The 17,101-nt window shown below is 43.2% G+C and overlaps 1 protein-coding gene across 1 annotated transcript in view; it reads left to right on the forward strand.

Annotated features, from left to right (window-relative positions):
- The first annotated feature begins 14,770 nt into the window (after positions 1–14,770).
- LOC135554301 (insulin-like growth factor 1 receptor) overlaps positions 14,771–17,101 on the forward strand; it is a 103,723-nt gene continuing 101,392 nt past the window's right edge. The window contains exons 1-3 of the mRNA XM_064986527.1: positions 14,771–15,517; positions 16,306–16,495; positions 16,677–17,050. Of these exons, the coding sequence (XP_064842599.1) occupies positions 15,424–15,517; positions 16,306–16,495; positions 16,677–17,050 (658 nt within the window). The 5' untranslated portion in view covers positions 14,771–15,423. The remainder of the gene's footprint in view (positions 15,518–16,305; positions 16,496–16,676; positions 17,051–17,101) is intronic.

Genomic DNA, 17,101 nt, shown 5'->3' on the forward strand with positions numbered 1-17,101 from the left:
TGAATACACCAACATATAGGAATGTAACATTACTGTCCTGAATACACCACACCAACGTATAGGAATATAACGTTACTGTCCTGAATACACCACACCAACGTATAGGAATATAATGTTACTGTCCTGAATACACCAACATATAGGAATATAATGTTACTGTCCTGAATACACCAACATATAGGAATATAATGTTACTGTCCTGAATACACCAACATATAGGAATATAACGTTACTGTCCTGAATACACCACACCAACGTATAGGAATATAATGTTACTGTCCTGAATACACCAACATATAGGAATATAACGTTACTGTCCTGAATACACCAACATATAGGAATATAATGTTACTGTCCTGAATACACCAACATATAGGAATATAACGTTACTGTCCTGAATACACCAACATATAGGAATATAACGTTACTGTCCTGAATACACCAACATATAGGAATATAACGTTACTGTCCTGAATACACCACACCAACATATAGGAATATAACGTTACTGTCCTGAATACACCAACATATAGGAATATAACGTTACTGTCCTGAATACACCAACATATAGGAATATAACGTTACTGTCCTGAATACACCAACATATAGGAATATAACGTTACTGTCCTGAATACACCAACATATAGGAATATAACGTTACTGTCCTGAATACACCAACATATAGGAATATAACGTTACTGTCCTGAATACACCAACATATAGGAATATAACGTTACTGTCCTGAATACACCAACATATAAGAATATAACGTCCATCATTAGCGCTTTAGAAGCTCCAGCTCTTCCTGTTTTCAACATTTAGAGTCCATCATTAGCGCTTTAGAAGCTCCAGCTCTTCCTGTTTTCAACATTTAGAGTCCATCATTAGCGCTTTAGAAGCTCCAGCTCTTCCTGTTTTCAACATTTAGAGTCCATCATTAGTGCTTTAGAAGCTCCAGCTCTTCCTGTTTTCAACATTTCCAGTCCATCATTAGCGCTTTAGAAGCTCCAGCTCTTCCTGTTTTCAACATTTCCAGTCCATCATTAGCGCTTTAGAAGCTCATTTCCAGTCCATCATTAGCGCTTTAGAAGCTCCAGCTCTTCCTGTTTTCAACATTTCAACATTTCCAGTCCATCATTAGTGCTTTAGAAGCTCCAGCTCTTCCTGTTTTCAACATTTAGAGTCCATCATTAGCTCTTCCTGCATTTAGAGTCCATCATTAGCGCTTTAGAAGCTCCAGCTCTTCCTGTTTTCAACATTTAGAGTCCATCATTAGCGCTTTAGAAGCTCCAGCTCTTCCTGTTTTCAACATTTCCAGTCCATCATTAGCGCTTTAGAAGCTCCAGCTCTTCCTGTTTTCAACATTTAGAGTCCATCATTAGCGCTTTAGAAGCTCCAGCTCTTCCTGTTTTCAACATTTAGAGTCCATCATTAGTGCTTTAGAAGAACCAGCTCTTCCTGTTTTCAACATTTCCAGTCCATCATTAGCGCTTTAGAAGCTCCAGCTCTTCCTGTTTTCAACATTTCCAGTCCATCATTAGTGCTTTTGAAGCCACAGACCTTTTTACACATCATCATCCATTACTTCCTCTCAAAATGCCCTTCCTCCTGAATGGGCACATAGTTAGCAACAAACAGATGCTCATTACCATGTGTGACCTGCTGGTAGTAATCAGGGTCTGCATTCCAAACTCCATCCTACTCCCTAGATAGCCGTATAGGCTCTGGTCAAAAGTCGTGCACTATATAGGGAATAGGGTGCCATAGGGCTCTGGTCTAAAGTAGTGCACTATATAGGGAATAGGGTGCCATAGGGCTCTGGTCTAAAGTAGTGCACTATGTAGGGAATAGGGTGCCATAGGGCTCTTGTCTAAAGTCGTGCACGATATAGGGAATAGGGTGCCATAGGGCTCTGGTCTAAAGTAGTGCACTATATAGGGAATAGGGTGCCATAGGGCTCTGGTCTAAAGTAGTGCACTATATAGGGAATAGGGTTCCATTCGGAACACAGATAGGGTTACTTCAACATGAGTGGCCCAGGAGAAGGAGAGCAGCCGAGACGGTCAAGGTAGGTGGGCCTGGCCAGCCGGCTGCCTTTATGGACACACATTATGAGGATTTAACAAACGCAAGTTGACAGGCATGACATTCAGTGGACAGAGGGGCCATGCTAGTACAGACGCTTAGTGACTCACTATGCTGGTTAGTGGGTGGTCACTGTCTCTCTGATAGTCAGCTGAAGAAACCTGCAGTTCTAACAACAACAAACCAACTTATACAAATGGGAGTATTTAACAGTCAGCTCATCTAAACATAAGAAGGGGACAACTTCTACATGTTATGCAGCGTAAACAGCCTAACATATCCAGTGGTGAACAACAGTTGAATTAAACTCATGAGGCATTAGTAAGTTCTACTCTTCAAGAATCAATGGCTAAATATCATGAATTTAAAAGTTTGCAAACATGTATATAGCAATGCCTCATGTGGGTACAGACTGTACTCTGTTGAAGGATTGTTGGTGACACGGTACAGGGTAGTCTTGGGTGGTCAGCCGGAGTGTTTTAGGGTGTGTTCCAATGGAACCTTGTACCCTTTATAGTGCACTCCTTTTGACAGGAGCCCTGTGGGCCCTGGGGGTGCTGTTTGGGATGCACGCTTAATGTTTGTTTGTTTCTGTGGTGATTGTAGGAATGTGAGCTGTGCTTGCCAGAGTTGAGGTAATGTTCAGGTCTTTGTGTTCCTCTCTCTCTGGGCTGATGAAAGAGAGTTACATTGATGGGGGTAATTCCAACTGTCAGGGACTCTTCTACAGTCCACTGGCACTGTGCCCCTAATGGGACCCCATTCTCTATGTGTTGCACTACGTTTTACCACTGCCCCCTGGTAGTGCACTATGTAGGGACTAGGGTGGCATTTGTGAAGTAGCCTGGGTTTCATCTGACTGGCTTCCTCTTTCACAGTGTTCTAGAACAGACCATCAACAGATCATCAACAGACCATCAACAGACCCTGACCCTGTCCTCCTCTCCTCTCTTCCTCTTTCATACTGTTCTAGAACAGACCATCAACAGACCCTGACCCTGTCCTCCTCTCCTCTCTTCCTCTTTCATAGTGTTCTAGAACAGACCATCAACAGACCATCAGCAGACCCTGACCCTGTCCTCCTCTCCTCTCTTCCACTTTCATAGTGATCTAGAACAGACCATCAGCAGACCCTGACCCTGTCCTCCTCTCCTCTCTTCCTCTTTCACAGTGTTCTAGAACAGACCACCAACAGACCATCAGCAGACCCTGACCCTGTCCTCCTCTCCTCTCTTCCACTTTCACAGTGTTCTAGAACAGACCACCAACAGACCATCAACAGACCATCAGCAGACCCTGACCCTGTCCTCCTCTCTTCCTCTTTCACAGTGATCTAGAACAGACCATGAACAGACCATCAACAGACCATCAACAGACCATCAGCAGACCATCAGCAGACCCGGACCCTGTCCTCCTCTCCTCTCTTCCTCTTTCACAGTGTTCTAGAACAGACCATCAACAGACCATCAACAGACCATCAGCAGACCCTGACCCTGTCCTCCTCTCCTCTCTTCCTCTTTCACAGTGTTCTAGAACAGACCATCAACAGACCCCTCTCCTCTCCTCTCTTCCCCTCCCCTCCCTTCCCCTCCTCTCCTCTCCTCTCTTCCTCGCCTCGCCTCACCACCTGGGTTGGGTTTGGATAAGGTTCTGTTTATCAGGGTAATTAAACAAGATAGATCCCAATGTAATGAGGTGGGATGGGTTTGGATAAGGTTCTCGTTGGTCTTAAACCTACGAGGACTGTAAATCTACTTAACCATCTAGTAGAATGGAAGCATCTGACTAATCAGTCACTTTGTCACCACTGAGAATACAACTTGTTCCTGGTAATGGTCCGAGGGCCGTATGTATCAAGCATCTCAGAGAACACAAACAACCCCTGTTCTCCACTGCATGTTTCTACAAACAATCAAATTCAGATTTTTCAGAATTTGACTTGTTTGGAGAAAATATATCTATTAAAAACACTAAAACATGCAAAATAAATAAATATATATTCAATCTATAGGTTTTCATCATTAGTTACAGTGTGTCTACTCTATGTGTTCTATAAGTGCATTATACACTGTGGGTGCATGACTGTACAGCCAGCCAGGCATGGTGAGTACAGTCTCATGACACTAGGTGGCGACATTGATGTTAGTTTCACTTGAAGAAACACCACCACCAAATCAAATCAAATCAAACTCTATAGAGTCGCATGCGCCGATTACAACAGGTGTTGACTTTACAGTGAAATGCTTACTTACGGACCCCTAACCAACAATACAGTTTTAAAAAATACGGATAAGAATAAGAAATAAAAGTTACAAGTAGTTAAAGAGCAGCAGTGAAATAAAAGTGAGACTATATACAGGGTGTTACGGTACAGAGTCAATGTGGAGGCTATATACAGGGGGTACTGGTACAGAGTCAATGTGGAGGCTATATACAGGGGGTACCGGTACAGAGTCAATGTAGAGGCTATATACAGGGGGTACCGGTTAAGAACAAATTCTTATTTTCAATGACGGCCTGGGAACAGGGGGTTAACCCCTGTTCAGGGGCAGAACGACAGATTTGTACCTTGTCATCTCGGGGGTTTGAACTCGCAACCTTCCGGTTACTAGTACAACGCTCTAACCACTAGACTACCCTGCCGCCCTATGCATAGATAATAACAACAGAGAGTAGCAGGTGTGTAAAAGGGGGGGGGGGGGTCAATGCAAATAGTCTGGGTAGCCATTTCATTAGAACCTTGGGATCAGCAACATTGTTCTGGTGTAAAGAACTACCAAACAACTACAGGCTAATATTCAAAGTGATTCTGATGAGTATATCTGACAGAATGAAGCTAGAACACATCTAGTGAAGAGTCCTGGACCCATCCTTAAACCCAGTCTCTATCAGAACCCATGGAAAGGATCAGGCTATACGCTCTGATAAGACTGGAAATAAAGGAGTTGGATTCAGAAATACACACAAATATAGATTTAGAAATAAACAGAGGTTGCTCTAATGTATTAGTCTGGTTTGGGGTCAATTCACCTCTCTGTTTCTGGTTGGTTTCTGGTTGCAGTTTCTAGCGTCCATCATTGATTTCTGTTAGAAGTCTCTGTGGTTGTCCATGCTAATGATGGGCAATTTAAATGTTTTGACTGTTCGAGTACTCCAATGGGAAAACTAAAACACTACAAAAAGGCCTGCAATGGAAACAAATATGGATGAATTCATCTATATATGGCAACAGCCCACGACAACGCCTAATTCATCATAACCATTACAGACAACAATGAATGAATCCCTAATTTATCATAAACATCACAGACAACAAATCATCCCATAAACAGTACCAGTCAACAGTTTGGACACACCTACTCATTCAAGGCATTTTCTTTATGTTGACTATGTTCTACATACCCTGTGTGGCTCAGTCGGTAGAACATGGCGCTTGCAACGCCAAGCGTCGTGGGTTCGATTCCCGCTGGGGCCACCCATATGTAAAAGTAGTGGCCCCAGCCGACTTGTAAGTCGCTTTGGACAAAAGCGTCTGCTAAATGGGATATATTATATATTTACATTGTAGAATAATATTGAAGACATCAAAACTAGGAAATAACACATATGGAATCATGTAGTAACCAAAAAAGTGTTAAACAAATCAAAATGTATTTTATTTTTGATATTCTTCAAAGCCACCCATTGCCTTGATGACGGCGTTGCACACTCTTGGCATTCTCTCAACCAGCTTCACCTGGAATACTTTTCCAATGGTCTTGAAGGAATTCCCACATATGCTGAGCACTTGTTGGCTGCTTTTCCTTCACTCTTCGGTTCAACTCATCCCAAACCATCTCAATTGGGTTGAGGTCGGGTGATTGTGGAGGCCAGGTTATCTGATGCAGCACTCCATCACTCTCCTTCTTGGTCAAATGGCCCTTACACAGCCTGAAGGTGTGTTGGGTCATTGTCCTGTTACAAAACAAATGATAGTCCCACTAAGCGCAAACCAGATGGGATGGCATATCGCTGCAGAATGCTGTGGTAGCCATGCTGGTTAAGTGTCCCTTGAATTCTAAATAAATCACAGACAGTGTCACCATCAAGGCCTGATTCACACAGTCTCCTCTGAATAGTTGATGTTTAGATGTGTCTGTTACTTGAACTCTGTGAAGCATTTATTTGGGCTGCAATCTGAGGTGCACTTAACTCTAATGAACTTATCCTCTGCAGTAGAGGTAACTCTGGGTCTTCCTTTCCTGTGGTGGTCCTCATGAGAGCCAGTTTCATCATAGCGCTTGATGGCTTTTGCGACTGTACTTGAAGAAATGTTCAACATTCTTGAAATGTTCCCGGATTGACTGACCTTCATGCCTTGAAGTAATGATGGAGTGTCGTTTCTCTTTGCTTATTTGAGGTGTTCTTGCCATAATATGGACTTGGTCTTTTACCAAATAGGGTATCTTCTGTATACCCAACCTTACCTTGTCACAACACAACTGATTGGCTCAAACGCATTAAGAAGATAATAAATTCCACATATATTTTCTTTTAAATTGAAATGCATTCCAGGTGACTACCTCATGAAGCTGGTTGAGAGAATGCAAAGGGTGGCTACTTTGAAGAATCTCAAACTAACCAAAATCTGTCTTCTTTTCGAGACGTTCAATTTAGTTTATTCTGTCTGTATTTCTAAATTGTCTAAATGTATGAACAATTCCACATTGAACACTGCATGGTGATGAATTATGGCCAGGACTTCTGTCTGATGAGTAGGCCTCGGCTTAATGATTCTCATGAAAATATGCTCTGTCTTCATCTAACTAATGTTTTGTTTTCAGTGTGGAACCTGCCTATGTTTAGGGGGGTTATAGTCTATGTTTAGGAGGTTATAGTCTATATTTAGGGGGGTTATAGTCTATGTTTAGGGGGTTATAGTCTATGTTTAGGGGGGTTATAGTCTATGTTTAGGGGGTTATAGTCTATGTTTAGGGGGGTTATAGTCTATGTTTAGGGGGTTATAGTCTATGTTTAGGGGGTAATAGTCTATGTTTAGGGGGTTATAGTCTATGTTTAGGGGGTTATAGTCTATGTTTAGGGGGTTATAGTCTATGTTTAGGGGGTTATAGTCGATGTTTAGGGGGGTTATAGTCTATGTTTAGGGGGGGTTATAGTCTATGTTTAGGGGGTTATAGTCTTTGTTTAGGGGGGTTATAGTCTATGTTTAGGGGGGGTAATAGTCTATGTTTAGGGGGGTTATAGTCTATGTTTAGGGGGGGTAATAGTCTATGTTTAGGGGGGTTATAGCCTAGGCTAGCCTGTTGTAAGTGATGCTAGCAGTTCTCATCGTAGCCTAGGAGGAAAAATAGATGGGACACAATTAGTCCAAAACAGCAGCTTATTGACGGAACACATATTTCCTTACTTCAATCAACCTGTCCATTTTTTACATTTATTTGTGATAAAACTGTCGTGATTTGGCAAGGAATGCAGCTTGTTTATCCTGTCAATTAGATACATTTTATAGCTGTGTTTTATAGGCCTTTATTTCTGTCGGCCGAGCAGGAGCTTGTGTGGGCATTAAGAACACGTGTGTAGAGGGAGCAGTTTGAACGCAATTCAGTGAGCGAGACCAGGAGGAGAAAATGAATTTAAGGAGAAGAACTAATGCTTGGCCTGGTTTCTTTTTCCTTGTTCCCTGCAAATGCACATGTACTAATGGAACACTAGAGTCAAAGCAAATTAAACAATTCCAGACAAAATATAACTTGCCTGTTCAGGCAGCCACAAACCACATTCCACAAAATAGTTTACCAGTCTAAAAACCCAACTGATCTCTAGTCTGGTTAAAGAGTGAGTTCTGGCGTCCGTTTGAGTACTCCATTACTCATGCTCATCCCTAGGCCATGCCACGGTCAATACTAAGAATCCAATTCAGTCCTTGGATGGGCAAGACAACCCAAGGACTGAATGTATGACTGAATGGATACTAACTACCGTGTTGGAAAATGTGGAATGCAGCTGAAAATGACCGACACCGACCATAACGATCACTTATCGCAGGCATTTTGCTGATAACGTTCATTATGAGAAGTAGCCTCTAGGCTACTAGAGAAACGTGACATTTGAAATTAAATAAGTTTGCTAATATGGGTGATTATTAATGGAACAATTGATTGTTACAACCATCAAACGAGTAGTACTAGATAACTGGGGGAAGAAACTGTGGTGCAGATGAGTGTTCCAAAGGGGTTGTTCTATTTATCCTTATCGCACCAATTCAAGGCCATTTATGAAGCTCTGGATTTCTGTCCATATCGCCCAGTTCTAAATCAATATGTAGCTGGTTAGAACGGTCATATTTATGCTCGTTACATCATTGTTTTGTATCATAATGTATGGTGCTGAGCCCAGAGAGAAACAGACACTAACTCCACCAGGGTTCGTTTTAATCATAATGTATGGTGCTGAGCCCAGAGAGAAACAGACACTAACTCCACCAGGGTTAGTTTTAATCATAATGTATGGTGCTGAGCCCAGAGAGAAACAGACACTAACTCCACCAGGGTTCGTTTTAATCATAATGTATGGTGCTGAGCCCAGAGAGAAACAGACACTAACTCCACCAGGGTTCGTTTTAATCATAATGTATGGTGCTGAGCCCAGAGAGAAACAGGCACTAACTCCACCAGGGTTCGTTTCAATCATAATGTATGGTGCTGAGCCCAGAGAGAAACAGGCACTAACTCCACCAGGGTTCGTTTTAATCATAATGTATGGTGCTGAGCCCAGAGAGAAACAGGCACTAACTCCACCAGGGTTCGTTTTGTATCATAATGTATGGTGCTGAGCCCAGAGAGAAACAGGCACTAACTCCACCAGGGTTAGTTTTAATCATAATGTATGGTGCTGAGCCCAGAGAGAAACAGGCACTAACTCCACCAGGGTTCGTTTTGTATCATAATGTATGGTGCTGAGCCCAGAGAGAAACAGGCACTAACTCCACCAGGGTTAGTTTTAATCATAAAGTATGGAGCTGAGCCCAGAGATAAACAGGCACTAACTCCACCAGGGTTCGTTTTAATCATAATGTATGGTGCTGAGCCCAGAGAGAAACAGGCACTAACTCCACCAGGGTTCGTTTTAATCATAATGTATGGTGCTGAGCCCAGAGAGAAACAGGCACTAACTCCACCAGGGTTAGTTTTAATCATAATGTATGGTGCTGAGCCCAGAGAGAAACAGGCACTAACTCCACCAGGGTTCGTTTTAATCATAATGTATGGTGCTGAGCCCAGAGAGAAACAGGCACTAACTCCACCAGGGTTCGTTTTAATCATAATGTATGGTGCTGAGCCCAGAGAGAAACAGGCACTAACTCCACCAGGGTTCGTTTTAATCATAATGTATGGTGCTGAGCCCAGAGAGAAACAGGCACTAACTCCACCAGGGTTAGTTTTAATCATAATGTATGGTGCTGAGCCCAGAGATAAACAGGCACTAACTCCACCAGGGTTCGTTTAAATCATAATGTATGGTGCTGAGCCCAGAGAGAAACAGGCACTAACTCCACCAGGGTTCGTTTTAATCATAATGTATGGTGCTGAGCCCAGAGAGAAACAGACACTAACTCCACCAGGGTTAGTTTTGTATCATAATGTATGGTGCTGAGCCCAGAGAGAAACAGGCACTAACTCCACCAGGGTTCGTTTTAATCATAATGTATGGTGCTGAGCCCAGAGAGAAACAGGCACTAACTCCACCAGGGTTCGTTTTGTATCATAATGTATGGTGCTGAGCCCAGAGAGAAACAGGCACTAACTCCACCAGGGTTAGTTTTGTATCATAATGTATGGTGCTGAGCCCAGAGAGAAACAGGCACTAACTCCACCAGGGTTAGTTTTAATCATAATGTATGGTGCTGAGCCCAGAGAGAAACAGGCACTAACTCCACCAGGGTTCGTTTTAATCATAATGTATGGTGCTGAGCCCAGAGAGAAACAGGCACTAACTCCACCAGGGTTCGTTTTGTATCATAATGTATGGTGCTGAGCCCAGAGAGAAACAGGCACTAACTCCACCAGGGTTAGTTTTAATCATAATGTATGGTGCTGAGCCCAGAGAGAAACAGGCACTAACTCCACCAGGGTTCGTTTTGTATCATAATGTATGGTGCTGAGCCCAGAGAGAAACAGGCACTAACTCCACCAGGGTTAGTTTTAATCATAAAGTATGGAGCTGAGCCCAGAGATAAACAGGCACTAACTCCACCAGGGTTCGTTTTAATCATAATGTATGGTGCTGAGCCCAGAGAGAAACAGGCACTAACTCCACCAGGGTTCGTTTTAATCATAATGTATGGTGCTGAGCCCAGAGAGAAACAGGCACTAACTCCACCAGGGTTAGTTTTAATCATAATGTATGGTGCTGAGCCCAGAGAGAAACAGGCACTAACTCCACCAGGGTTCGTTTTAATCATAATGTATGGTGCTGAGCCCAGAGAGAAACAGGCACTAACTCCACCAGGGTTCGTTTTAATCATAATGTATGGTGCTGAGCCCAGAGAGAAACAGGCACTAACTCCACCAGGGTTCGTTTTAATCATAATGTATGGTGCTGAGCCCAGAGAGAAACAGGCACTAACTCCACCAGGGTTAGTTTTAATCATAATGTATGGTGCTGAGCCCAGAGATAAACAGGCACTAACTCCACCAGGGTTCGTTTAAATCATAATGTATGGTGCTGAGCCCAGAGAGAAACAGACACTAACTCCACCAGGGTTAGTTTTAATCATAATGTATGGTGCTGAGCCCAGAGAGAAACAGGCACTAACTCCACCAGGGTTCGTTTTAATCATAATGTATGGTGCTGAGCCCAGAGAGAAACAGACACTAACTCCACCAGGGTTAGTTTTGTATCATAATGTATGGTGCTGAGCCCAGAGAGAAACAGGCACTAACTCCACCAGGGTTCGTTTTAATCATAATGTATGGTGCTGAGCCCAGAGAGAAACAGGCACTAACTCCACCAGGGTTCGTTTTGTATCATAATGTATGGTGCTGAGCCCAGAGAGAAACAGGCACTAACTCCACCAGGCACTAACTCCACCAGGGTTAGTTTTGTATCATAATGTATGGTGCTGAGCCCAGAGAGAAACAGGCACTAACTCCACCAGGGTTAGTTTTAATCATAATGTATGGTGCCCAGAGATAAACAGGCACTAACTCCACCAGGGAGATAAACAGGAAACTAACTAACTCCAGGGTTCGTTTTAATCATAATGTATGGTGCTGAGCCCAGGGTTCCACCAGGGTTAGTTTTAATCATAATGTATGGTGCTGGTGCACTAACTGAGCCCTGAGCCCAGAGAGAAACAGGCACTAACTCCACCAGGGTTAGTTTTAATCATAATGTATGGTGCTGAGCCCAGAGAGAAACAGGCACTAACTCCACCAGGGTTCGTTTTAATCATAATGTATGGTGCTGAGCCCAGAGAGAAACAGGCACTAACTCCACCAGGGTTAGTTTTAATCATAATGTATGGTGCTGAGCCCAGAGATAAACAGGCACTAACTCCACCAGGGTTCGTTTAAATCATAATGTATGGTGCTGAGCCCAGAGAGAAACAGACACTAACTCCACCAGGGTTAGTTTTAATCATAATGTATGGTGCTGAGCCCAGAGAGAAACAGGCACTAACTCCACCAGGGTTCGTTTTAATCATAATGTATGGTGCTGAGCCCAGAGAGAAACAGACACTAACTCCACCAGGGTTAGTTTTGTATCATAATGTATGGTGCTGAGCCCAGAGAGAAACAGGCACTAACTCCACCAGGGTTCGTTTTAATCATAATGTATGGTGCTGAGCCCAGAGAGAAACAGGCACTAACTCCACCAGGGTTCGTTTTAATCATAATGTATGGTGCTGAGCCCAGAGAGAAACAGGCACTAACTCCACCAGGGTTTGTTTTGTATCATAATGTATGGTGCTGAGCCCAGAGAGAAACAGGCACTAACTCCACCAGGGTTAGTTTTGTATCATAATGTATGGTGCTGAGCCCAGAGAGAAACAGGCACTAACTCCACCAGGGTTAGTTTTAATCATAATGTATGGTGCTGAGCCCAGAGATAAACAGGCACTAACTCCACCAGGGTTCGTTTTAATCATAATGTATGGTGCTGAGCCCAGAGAGAAACAGACACTAACTCCACCAGGGTTAGTTTTAATCATAATGTATGGTGCTGAGCCCAGAGAGAAACAGGCACTAACTCCACCAGGGTTCGTTTTAATCATAATGTATGGTGCTGAGCCCAGAGAGAAACAGGCACTAACTCCACCAGGGTTCGTTTTAATCATAATGTATGGTGCTGAGCCCAGAGAGAAACAGGCACTAACTCCACCAGGGTTCGTTTTGTATCATAATGTATGGTGCTGAGCCCAGAGAGAAACAGGCACTAACTCCACCAGGGTTAGTTTTGTATCATAATGTATGGTGCTGAGCCCAGAGAGAAACAGGCACTAACTCCACCAGGGTTAGTTTTAATCATAATGTATGGTGCTGAGCCCAGAGATAAACAGGCACTAACTCCACCAGGGTTCGTTTTAATCATAATGTATGGTGCTGAGCCCAGAGAGAAACAGGCACTAACTCCACCAGGGTTAGTTTTAATCATAATGTATGGTGCTGAGCCCAGAGAGAAACAGGCACTAACTCCACCAGGGTTCGTTTTAATCATAATGTATGGTGCTGAGCCCAGAGAGAAACAGGCACTAAACTCCACCAGGGTTAGGGTTTTAATCATAATGTATGGTGCTGAGCCCAGAGAGAAACAGGCACTAACTCCACCAGGGTTAATCATAATGTTTTGAGCCCAGAGAGAAACAGGCACTAATCATAATGTATGGTGCTGAGCCCAGAGAGAAACAGGCACTAACTCCACCAGGGTTTGTTTTGTATCATAATGTATGGTGCTGAGCCCAGAGAGAAACAGGCACTAACTCCACCAGGGTTCGTTTTGTATCATAATGTATGGTGATGAGCCCAGAGAGAAACAGGCACTAACTCCACCAGGGTTCGTTTTGTATCATAATGTATGGTGCTGAGCCCAGAGAGAAACAGGCACTAACTCCACCAGGGTTCGTTTTGTATCATAATGTATGGTGCTGAGCCCAGAGAGAAACAGACACTAACTCCACCAGGGTTAGTTTTAATCATAATGTATGGTGCTGAGCCCAGAGAGAAACAGGCACTAACTCCACCAGGGTTAGTTTTGTATCATAATGTATGGTGCTGAGCCCAGAGAGAAACAGGCACTAACTCCACCAGGGTTTGTTTTAATCATAATGTATGGTGCTGAGCCCAGAGAGAAACAGGCACTAACTCCACCAGGGTTCGTTTTAATCATAATGTATGGTGCTGAGCCCAGAGAGAAACAGGCACTAACTCCACCAGGGTTCGTTTTGTATCATAATGTATGGTGCTGAGCCCAGAGAGAAACAGGCACTAACTCCACCAGGGTTCGTTTTGTATCATAATGTATGGTGCTGAGCCCAGAGAGAAACAGGCACTAACTCCACCAGGGTTCGTTTTGTATCATAATGTATGGTGCTGAGCCCAGAGAGAAACAGGCACTAACTCCACCAGGGTTCGTTTTGTATCATAATGTATGGTGCTGAGCCCAGAGAGAAACAGGCACTAACTCCACCAGGGTTCGTTTTTGTAGGGATTTTGGATAAAAGCTGAAAACAAGATCTGTGGTAAGCTAAGCACAGGCTTAGGAGATCTTATATGTTTTGTTCAATGAGAATCTTGTTTAATGAGAATTCACTTTTTGTTCATTTTTAAGCATTTTATGTAATAAAATAAAGCACATAAAGTCTTCTCAATTCATAAAGGTCATACAAATCAAATCTAATCTACTTTTATTGGTCACATACACATGGTTAGCAGATGTTAATGCGAGTGTAGCGAAATAATTGTGCTTCTAGTTCCGACCATGCAGTAATAACCAACGAGTAATCTAACCTAACAATTTCACAATGCTACCTTATACACACAAGTGTAAAGGAATGATTGAAGAATATGTACATATAAATAAATGGATGAGCGATGGCCGAACGGCATAGGCAAGATGGTATAGAATACAGTATATACATATGAGATGAGTAATGTAGGGTATGTAAACATTATATAAAGTGGTATGATATTATCTCGTAGAAAAAGAAGTATAATATCTCCTAAACCTGTGTTAACCTCAGACCTTCTTTTTGACGTTTATCCCAAAACCCTGTTTCCCAATGTACTTTCTCCATAGCAATGACTGAACAGTCCAGAGGTAACTCATTTCCGTTTTTTAGGACTCCAAGCTGGTGAGCATCTGTGAGAGGAAAAACAAAGCCACTCCTGGATTGTGTCCAGGTTTTCCTTCCAGCCTAGTAGGACGTAGCAGTCTACGGTGTGTGGCTGAAAGAAACATCCAGCCTTGTTTACAGCGCTGAATCCATCCCACTGAGCCGTGATCCCACAACCGGAGCCGCTGACTGACGTTGTAAGAGACAAGAAAACGGGCTCCAATGGATACTACAAGGGTCTGAATCTGACGATATTGAAATAATCCCGTTTCTGCGTGCTGAAAATGGATTCAGTTGTTAGTGTGTCTGAATGAGCGGCGGGTGAAGACGGAGGAGGGAGACACCGGGGCTGCAGTTGTTGAATCCTTTTTCGTCCTGACGGATATTTTGGATCAAACATCATGTGTCTCACTCCGGGAGGGCTCTTTTTCCCATTCATGTGTTAACTAAAGTATACCGCCACCAAACCAAGCCTGCTCTCCCGTCCACGTTGGAGGACTTTCTCCCCGCCTGGTGAAGAGCGCATTCAAGCGAACAAAGTGGCATTTTGGTTTTGAAGAAATGGAGTCGGAAGATGCGGATTGTCAACTGCTCGACATGGCTGTTTCTCTGTAACATTTCATACATCCCTGGGAGGTTGTCTGTATCAACCCGACGTCGACGGGTAATTACATGATACAGAGACCAGACAGCCTTGTTTTCCTGCTGGATTCAACCCACCCCGCAGTGGACCCCAGACATTCCTCAACACAGGAGAAGACGACGTCTGTTAGTCCGGGAGATCGCATCGGCTGGCTGCCGACGGTACCGATACTGACGGTACTAACACCGACGGTACCGAGAAGTCAACATTTAGGAATACAAGTCAGGGACGTGTTCATTTTGGTCCACGTTCTTGGCCTTTATTTGTGTGGCCTGAGAAGCGACCATATTGGGAGCATTAATTAATTGGGGTCATTCCCGTTGTTTGTTTCTGACGCTGGGAGGAAGTTTCTTTTACCGGAATGAAGTCTGGCACAGAAACGGATCCGTTGACCTTGTTCTGTGGTCTGCTGCTGTGTGTCTCCGCGACCTGCCCTCGGCCCGCACATGGAGAAAGTAAGTGGTTTTATCACCTTTTTCCAGGGAACGACTAGCTAACTTAATTGATAAATGCAATACTGTGTATATATATATTTGCTACGTTGTCTTAATGCTCCTCTTTGCTCCCAATAGTTGGTCTTGTTCTACCTTTAGACAACCATTGTTAGCTGAATGTAATGTACCTACAGGGACAACCTGCTCTCTCCACATGTCCTATTATTCTGGAAAACCGAGTTTCTGTTTAGTATAATGTGTTACGTTTCGTATTCATTTGTGGAAGTAACGAAATTCGTATGATGTTACACATTTGCAAAAAGTACAATATGTTATCCATTTTCTTAAATGTCTTAAGTTACGAATTCCAATTAGTTGTGGCTAGCGTTAGCTATGTGGCTAACGTTGGTTATGAGTCAGGTTAGGGGAAGGGTTAACTAACATAGTAAGTAGTAAACACATAGTAAGGAGTTGTAAAGTTGTCTGTGATGAGATTCGAACCACCAACCTCTGGGTTTCTAGACGTTCGCATTATACTTCCATCCCGACCAAACACACTCCTTACATTTGTTGACTTAAGTATCCTTCTCTTATGTAAAAAAACATGTATTTCCAATATCTGGAAAACTGATAAATGTATGATATTATTAGAGTAGTGATATGATTTCAAACCCTCGTCCCATAGCATGAAAGCAACCATTATGTTAGGCTAAGTCTGTTTCTCTAGCTCTCTACAATGCTTTTATTGGGCTTTAGATGAAATTGAAAAGTACATTTAAGTCTCTTCCATTGTTTCTCTCTCTCACCAGTTTGTGGTCCCAGCATTGACATTGGTAACGATATCAGTGAGTTCCGTCGCCTGGAGAACTGTACGATCGTCGAGGGTTACCTCCAGATCCTCCTAATAGGAGACAAGAACTACAACCTCAACCAGGAAGTGTTCCGCTCGCTCTCCTTCCCCAAACTCACCATGATCACTGACTACTTGCTGCTGTTCAGGTTAGCGGGTCAGATACACAGCTTCCACCTCTCAATGATTTCACTATTATTTTATTCATCTTTTTGATTATTCCTGCTTGTTTTTCTTTGATCTCTTTTATGTTGTTTTCATGTAGAAGTGTGTTGCTGCTTTTACAAAAAAAATCACTTTAAACTAAGTTTTGATTTAATTTTTATTCAGAGTCTCAGGCCTGGACTCCCTGTCCACCCTGTTCCCTAACCTCACGGTGATCCGAGGGCGAAATCTCTTTTATAATTACGCCCTGGTGATCTTTGAGATGACTTCTCTGAAGGACATCGGCCTCTACAGCCTCCAGAACATCACTAGAGGAGCCATCCGGATCGAGAAGAACCCTGAGCTCTGCTATCTGGACTCTATTGACTGGTCTCTTATCATGGATGCTGAGTTTAATAACTTCATAGCGGGGAATAAACAGAGTAAGGAGTGTGGGGACGTGTGTCCAGGCATCATGGAGGACAGCCGTCGATGCATCAAGACCAACTTCAATGACAACTTCAACTGTCGCTGCTGGACCTCTAACCACTGCCAGAAAGGTAGGAACAGTCTCAGGGTTTCAATCCATCCTCGTCCGCTGTTTGAATGAG

The sequence above is a fragment of the Oncorhynchus masou genome, chromosome 2, assembly GCF_036934945.1.
Source record: "Oncorhynchus masou masou isolate Uvic2021 chromosome 2, UVic_Omas_1.1, whole genome shotgun sequence".
Lineage (NCBI taxonomy): Eukaryota > Metazoa > Chordata > Actinopteri > Salmoniformes > Salmonidae > Oncorhynchus > Oncorhynchus masou.